The sequence below is a fragment of the Histomonas meleagridis genome (genome assembly GCF_020186115.1).
Source record: "Histomonas meleagridis strain 2922-C6/04-10x chromosome Unknown contig_60, whole genome shotgun sequence".
Classification (NCBI taxonomy): Eukaryota; Parabasalia; order Tritrichomonadida; family Dientamoebidae; genus Histomonas; species Histomonas meleagridis.
In genome coordinates, this window is record NW_027150903.1 from 231,146 (window position 1) to 239,729 (window position 8,584).

The following is an 8,584-nucleotide window of genomic DNA, read 5'->3' on the forward strand; positions in this document are numbered from 1 at the left end:
AAAGAATTTATAAGTTGATAAATCAATGAAGAAATGATTATTAAGATCTTTATCATATATAAAACAATCGCAATCAAAGAAAGGCTCAAATAACATTGTATTAAGTTGACTTCGTTTTGAATATATATAAGTTGTTGGTATGAAATCATTTAAAGGAATTCTTCCTAATTTTTCATATGTTTTTTGTAGAATTTGATAACAACGTTCATAAATATTTTCATTTGCTGAATAAAAGTTCCATAATCCTTCAATGATTTTCATTGAAAGTATTGGATTAGTTTCAAGATATGATTCAGATTCTTCAATAATTTTAAGTTGATCTTCATTAATGTTTAAAATTGTATTCTCTTTTGACATTTGTATTAATTCTTCTAATTCATCAATTTTAATTCCTAAAACAATTTGAATTAATGAAATGTTTGAGATATAATATGATAAAATAGTTGTCATTAATGTTTTAGCATTATATTTTTCAAAATATGACCAATTAGAAGATCGTGATGAAGGAATTTTTGGTGGTGAATTTATTGCAGAAATTATAACTTTTGCTTTTTCAAGATGTTTAATTAATATTGGTTGTATTTCTGTTTTAATTTCTTCTTTAATACTTTCAAAGAATTCTTTAATTTCTTTATAATAACATTCATATGCTTGAATGTTTTGAGTTGCTACAAATATTCCATTTATTAATGAGATAAGTTTGAAATAATTCGAATTTATTGGTTTCGTATCTTTTTTCATTGTTTGATAATATATTTTTATATTTTTTATTGAATCTTCTATAGCATTTTTATAATCTTGTTCAATTCCAATATGTTGTTTAAGTTGTAATTTATATTGATTTTGTTCTGGCTTTTTAATTGCATCAAGTATTTGTTGCATTTCTTTGGATTCTTCTTCAAGAAATATTTTAACAATTCCAATGATTTCTTCACAACCATTATAATATATTATATTTTCTGAAGCTCTTTTCACATAATAATTAAATTCTTTCTTTAGTCCCGGAAGTTTTTCATTTTTAAATGTATCAATTATTTTTTGGAATCTGTTTTGAAGTTTATTCATTGTTCCATTTTTAATCTTACCAGTTACATAAGCGCTTTGTAAAATATTATCTTTATCTTGATTATATTTAGTTAAATTATTTAGAAATCCAATTTTAGTATCTATATCAATTTCTTTATAAGTTAAATATCGATGATTCATTAGATTTTCTTCACTTCTATCAGGATGTGTTATTTCATAATATTGAATTAGTTTTAATAAATAACATTGTTGTTGTTTTTCTTTAAAATTATCTAAGATTTCTTGAACTTTTGGCGTTTGTGTTGTATCAACTTCTTTACCTTCAATAATAATATGTTTTCGTTTCTCTAGAAGTTCATTAAATTTTTCAATTTCCCAATTTTCAAATTCTTTTGGTATAATTTCATTTAATTGTTTCGATGTTTGGAATGCTTCCGCATTAATTTGTTGTTGCATTTTATATCCATTTTGTTTTTCTTGAATTTGTTCTTTCTTCTGAATAAGATCTTTAACTTCTTCAACTTCAAATATTGAAGGATTTTGTCTTCTAAAACTTTCTTCAAGTTGACTTAAATCGTTATTTAATGATTGTGATGGCGATTGTTCTCTTTGAAGACGTTCTATTAATGGCCTATATCTAATTAAAAATTTTTCAGATTCAGTCTTTATTTTAGCATTTTCAATAATTTTCTCATCTTTAGTTTTCTTTATTAAGGTTTCAATATCATCTAAAAATTGTTTTAATGGATTAACATTAACATATTCTTTATATTTATTATAAATTTCATCTTTAGCTTTAAGTAAATCTTCATAATATCGAATTTTCCGTTCATAATTTTGTGAATCTATTTCTTCTTGATAATATCTTAATTGTGTATTATATGAAGCTTTAACTCTTGATGCAACTTCTTTTTGTTTCTCATGTGTTATAATATCATCAATTTTATCATTAAGAATTGTTGCAATTTTTTGACATTCAAGAATTTTTTCTAATTGTTCTGTTGGACAATATTTAAGATCATCAAATTTATCATTAAATTTCATTAAGTTTGTTACATTTGTTTTCATTCTTTCTAAACTATATATCGACGTTTGTATATCTTCTGGATTTGAAATAATCTTTTGAATTAGATCTTTGTCAGATTGAATAAAGTAAATTCCATTTGAAAATCGTTGGAATTTTTCATATCGTGGAATAATTTCTTCAATTTGTGAATGATTTTCATATATTTCCTTGATCAAAAGAAAGTCTTTATCATTTGCTTGAGTTGAATTTAAATATTCTTGTGAAGAAAACATATCAATTATAGAAAGTTGTTGTTCAATTTTTTTGATTTCTTGTTTAAATCCACTTAAATTACCATTTAATACTAATTTGTTTAATTGTGTATTTTTGATTGCATTAAATACTAAAATAATTTGTAGTTCTGATGGACCATTTGATTTCTCTTGTGATTGTACTGGTTTCGGAGTTTCTTGTGTTGGTTTTGGTTGTACTTGAGCAGGTTTAGGTTGAATTTGTTGTGTTTGTACTTCTTGTTTGACTTGTACTGGTTTAGGAGCTTCTTGTTTGACTTGTGTTGGCTTTGGTTGTATTTTAGGAACATTAAATTGAACAGCAACAGAACCAATGGTTGGTGGAGCAAATGTCTTTTTAACTAACTCAGGTGGTTTGAATTCTGTTTGGATAGCACCTGGTAAACAAGGAACAGGACGAATATCGCATTGAATCAAATTTTCAGGCATTTGACTAGGAACCCAAATATCATAATCGAATGGAGCTTTCGATGAAGACTTTGTTTCATATAAAGTTCCTCCATTAGATAAATAATTTTCAATTAATGGAATACATTTTTCATTGACAGTAACGTTAGTTATAACACCTTTAATACTTTTATTCGAAAACTTAATATAACGTTCTAAAAAGTATTTCTTATCATTTTCAGACATGTTTTCTTTTGAATATTGTTTTAATTCATTAAATGCTTGTTCTTCAGCTGATTTTAATTCTTTTTCACGTTGCTTTTGAAGAGATTCCTTTAAATATGTTTCAAATTTTGTTACCATATCTTGGAACTTTTGTTCTTGTAAAATATTTGCACAATTTGCTTTCATTTGACTAATAGTTGTATAAAACGATTCCATTGTACTTTCAGAGAAATCATTTTGGATTCTAGATATATAATTATTAAGAGTATTTTCATATGTTCGAAATGCTTCATCGATTTGGTATTTTGTTAAAATGTTTTGTGTATTTATATATTCATTTGTTTCTGTAATTTGCTTAACAAGTGATTTTAATGGTTCTATAGAACTTGCTTCTTGTATATACGTTCTATTTGAAAGATCTTCGATCATTAAAATATAATCTTCTAATTCATTTAAGAAATTATATGATTTACTTTCTAATGCTCTTTTCATTTTTAAATATTTACTATTAAATTGACTTTCTAATTGTTGTGATATATATTGGCATAAAAGTAATTGTAAAGTTTCTTTTGATTTTTCATGATAATTAACTATTAATGGACCAAATGTTTGAACTAAATTCTTTTCATTATCTGAAAGAAATTCAAGTTCATAAAACTTTTCCGAATAAAAATTAAAAGTTTTTTCAATTCGAGGCTTAGCTTCGAAGTATTGATAATATGAAAATTTATTTTCTTGTAACTTTTGAAGTGCTTCTTTGACGGTAAAAAGATTATTTTGGAATTGACTATATCTAGAATAATATGGAACAAGTTCTAAAAATTTGTCTTTATTAGCAATAATATTAGTTATTTGTATATAATCTTTATCATTCTTTTGACTTTCTGAAAGATAATTTTGGAAATCACTTTTATTAATTATGAATTCACAAATATTTATATACTTTTTGAATTGTATTAAATTAGAATTATTTATATTGGTTCGAATATTAGAAGCATTTTTAATAAATGAACTAAATATTTGTCTAACATTATAATCATTATAAATTGGTGTTATTTCTTTGCCATATTTTTGTTGATATTCTTCATATTTTTTTGAGATTTCAGGACATTCTTCAGTAAAATCAGCTATGAATTGATCATTAAATAACATACATTTTTGTAATGCATATTCTTCTTGTAATCTAATTTTATTTTTGTCATTAACTGCATCTAAAGAATTTAATAAAGATAAACATTGTCGTTTTATATAATCCATTTTTTCATATCGAAGGTCTTGATAAGTCTTTTCCACTATTTCTTCAAATTCATTTTTCATATTTATAATTTCAGGATCATTTTTAACTTCTTCAAACTGAATTATAACATATTTATTATAAAAACTATTGATTTGATATTCATTATATTTGTTATTTCTTTTATATGATTCAAGTTCATTTCTCAATGTTTTAATAACATTTTCTTTTTCATCTTCAACTTCTGATTCATGATATAATCCATTAATAAGTTTTTGATAAAGTTCTTCAACTTCATTACAAAGTGTTTTCAGTGGTTCAATTTCTTTACATTTCTTAAATCTTGGCTTTGTCATCATATCATTTCTCGCTTTTATAAAATCATTAAATGAACGAATAATTTCATTATATTTTTTGTTATCAACATTCGATTTCATTCTTTCATAAGTGTTTTTAATTGAAGAAACTATACTTGAAACTTCATTATGAGCTTTAACAAAGTCATAAATTTCATCAAAATTTTGTGAAACTTCTTTAAGATATTTATAATCTTCAACGATTTTTTCACGTGTTTTTTCATTAAGGAAATTAAGTTCAGAGAAATTATCATCACCAAACTTCATGGCTTTAAGGATATTTCTTTTGTAATTATTAATTGTTCCTTCAGATATGTTGGCGTTTTGATAATTATTTATATCTCTTTTGAAAGAATCATTTAAAAAACGAGTTTCCTTTGCAAAATAATTTGCTTTTTCATAAACAGGTAAAAGCGAAAATATTTTCTCCTTCTCATGATTTACTTGCGTTAAAAAAATAATGTCGCTATCGTTGATTTGATTTGAAGGTCTTAAATCTCCTAATTCTTCAAATCTTTGAATATTATGAGAAAGGATTCCGGCATAATAAGAAAACATTTGAGGTATTCCTTCTTCAATTGCTTTAGTGATTGGCGTTTTGAGATTCCTAATGCAATTATAACAATCTCCCATTTCGAAATGTGAAATGTTTCATCGATTTCGTTTTTCGATGTAAAAGTTAGTTAACAACCGATTTCGATTTCTCCAAATTTTAGCACTTTTTGCAAAAATACATTTTAATTTGAATGGTTTATGATATTGTCCTTGTCAAATTAAATGTTCCCGTTTTTGGAGATGGAGGCGTAAGTAAAACCTGTATAGTAATACAACCGGTTCAAAAAAGATCTTGTGCTTTCGAAGAACCAGATATCTATTATAATTATACATTATGATACAACCATATCTCTTGATATATCAAGAGTCAATTGACACTAATGTATGTAGTTGAGCAATTTTACATACATGAAAGAGAATGATGTTTTTTTAGTTGTTTATATCAAAATTGTCCCTAAAAATTTACAAAGCGTCGAAGTATGGTGCGAGAAAGAGGCAATGATGATACAATTATTGCTTGTGGAAACAAATCAGATTTCGAAATCAAGTTTGGTGAGCCCAGAAGAAGGTGAAGAACTTGCATCAAAATTTGGCGCAAAATTCTTTGAGGCCTCTGATAAGAATAACATCAATATCAGCGAAGCTTTTACTGCTCTTGTAAGTTTAATGCAAAAATCCATAAGATCAGATGTTAAGATTAAGACAAAAGATAAAATTAATCAGAAAAAGCATAAAAAAGTAAAAAAAAAAAATACCCATTTTTACCTTTTATTCGTACAAACGATAGGGTTTGAATCAAACATAGTTTGTTATTATTTGTGAATAAAATGATCGGCAGGAAATTGAATGCATTGAAAATTATCCCACAAATCCAAAAAATCAGATCAAAATAAACTGAAATAATTGAATCCGTTTTTTGTTGTATTTTAGCTGAGTTAATATCTATGTTTTTTTTGCATAAAATTTGAAAAAAATCAAACAGATATTTTGTAAATAATATATAGATGTCATGTGCCACTGAAATAATGAACAATCAAAAATTGCGCATCGATCAGATCGGCAACACAGAAACATGCATTTTGAACAATATTCAAAAGTTAGTATATACTAATACCTACTGTGAAAAATATCATGTTAAATTCAGATCCATATTTTTAACGTATTTTTCATTCAATTTAAATAAAGAATAACTCAACACACAAACAATAATATTTTTTATGAAAATTATTTTTGGAAACTACATCATGAGCACAATCAATTTATATATTGAAAATATGAAATTCTTCAAAAACGTGAAAAAGTGATTAATCATTTCGACTTTTTTCTGACAAAAAACAAATTGTTTTCAAAATCGTTTTATTCCAATGTTATAGGTATTGTACGAGTTTTAATATTTTTGCATTTATTTACTCACTCGGTTTCTGGGAAAATAGAATTATAATTTTTAAAAAAACCAAAAAGTGACAAATTGCATGGAAATATATTTGACTATGTTTGTTTATATCTTTTCTATAATTAGACAATGATTTCATTTTGTTATTGATAATTTATGCTGGTTCAAGTTTTCTCTGATTTATTATTCATGATAATTGAGAGATGTGACGTAAACAATGATTGTCATTTATTCTTTTGCAAAAAATTATGTAGAAAAAATGTACCATTTTTTCATAGGTTTATTTCATCAATTCAATGACTTCTTTTGAAAAAGTTGAATTTTGCTGATGAATTGCTCATAATTTCAAAATACACATCAAACTTATGACTTCACATTTGTGATTTTTTTTAATTTTTCATTGTTTAATTAATTCCCAAACTTTCTCGATATTTTTTTGAGAAATACTGAGCCATGATTTAACGAGTATCTTAATTGATTCTTGATATGTTATGTTTCTTGTTTGATCTTTAAAAGTTTAATGCTAAAATTTTTTTTGAGCTCTTGATTTAAGTTCCCCAAATACCTTAACATCAAGAGGTTGATATTTTGATGTTCTACCGGCTGGAACAAATAGCACAATTTGAAGCTCTTGAGCTCAACTTAACATTTTCTGCTTGATGAGCAGGAAAAATGTCCCAAACTAAGGTACATGGTTCACCATTGGCTTTATTATGAATCCAATTCGAATAGAAAATCAGAATATCATCATTAGCACATCTACGTTCAGTATAAGTAAATATCAAATTTTCGTTTAATTTCCCAAATTTATTCTCGGACCTATTCGGTTTGCCTCTGGCAATAATCCGAAGCGGCAACTTTGACCCATTTGCATTAATTGCCGCGATGGCCGTCAAAGTTAATTTCTCGTTTTGGATTGATTGGATCTTAACCGTTGGCACTCCAATCTTGTGTAATACTTTCGCTGGGGTGTTCGAAATTTTCCAACATGTTTCATCCATGTTGAAAATTTTTTCCTTCGGATATTTCTGAAATATTAATTTAAGCTTATCTTGGAAGATTTGAACATATTCATTATTGATATTTGTTCGCCTTTCTGCATGTGGTTTCCGATATGATAGATTATTGCGCTTCATGAAATCGCTTATAAATGTAGTAGACGCGCAAAATCGTTCATATTTTGGATTACCACTTAACGAAAACTCATTGAGAGCTTTCATCTTAAATGATAATGTCGTAGGTCCAAAACCAGAGACGGCTTGTTGTATAATTTCTTCTGCCATACTCGCTTCGGTTTCTTTCGAAAATACCCTACGATTTGGATGCCCTTCGCAATTTGGAAACCAGTCTTTATTTTCATTCCTTTTCTGGTGCCAATAACTGAGTGTTGAAATTATTGGAAATTATCAAACATGAACGTTCTCGATCTCAAACTGAGATTTGGGATTCGAGTTCCAACTAACTGTTTTCGAGTTTCGAAAACAAGAAGAACGTCATGACAAAAATAACATGAAGTGAAAATATTTTTTTGAATAATTTTCTTCACAAAAGTAACGGTTTGATTTACGATCGAATGGCTGTTTTCATTTTAACTCAATTTTCTGCCAAAAATAAAATGTCTCAAATTTCTTTGTTGTAAATTTTACAACAAAGACTCTCAATTTTCGTATCGTTTGTACGAATAAAAGGTAAAAATGGGTAAATAAAAAACATGTTTAACATTTCAAGTAAAACGTGTAACAATATGCAAATTGATTACCAACTTCCAAAAGAAGCCTTTTTGTGTTCAATATAGAAAATTATTTTTTGTTGAATAATTTCCAATGGTTATAATTGTGTTTGGTGTTTCGACTGTTTCTTTTTTAATTCACTTTGGACAATAATGATTAAGATATTATGTAAATTTGCTTCTATCCTAATTCATTCAATGTTTGATAAAAATCTTTTTTCATGATTTAAATTTTTTATTCTTTTTTAATGATTAATAAATGCATGGTGATTTCAATGTATATTTTCGATTTATTTTATGTGCATATTTGGGGAATTTGGTGTAATTTACCTGATCCCCATCGAACACTCAGATCATCCTAT

The 8,584-nt window shown here is 26.1% G+C and overlaps 1 protein-coding gene across 1 annotated transcript; it reads right to left on the minus strand.

Moving 5' to 3' along the window:
• Positions 1-1,088: 1,088 nt before the first annotated feature.
• Positions 1,089-3,141, minus strand: GO595_008189 (uncharacterized protein; the record flags this gene model as incomplete). The annotated part of the gene is made up of 2 exons (XM_067921737.1): positions 1,089-1,099; positions 1,221-3,141. 2 exons carry the CDS (start codon positions 3,139-3,141, stop codon positions 1,089-1,091), a joined length of 1,932 nt encoding a protein of 643 aa, XP_067771668.1.
• Positions 3,142-8,584: the final 5,443 nt, after the last annotated feature.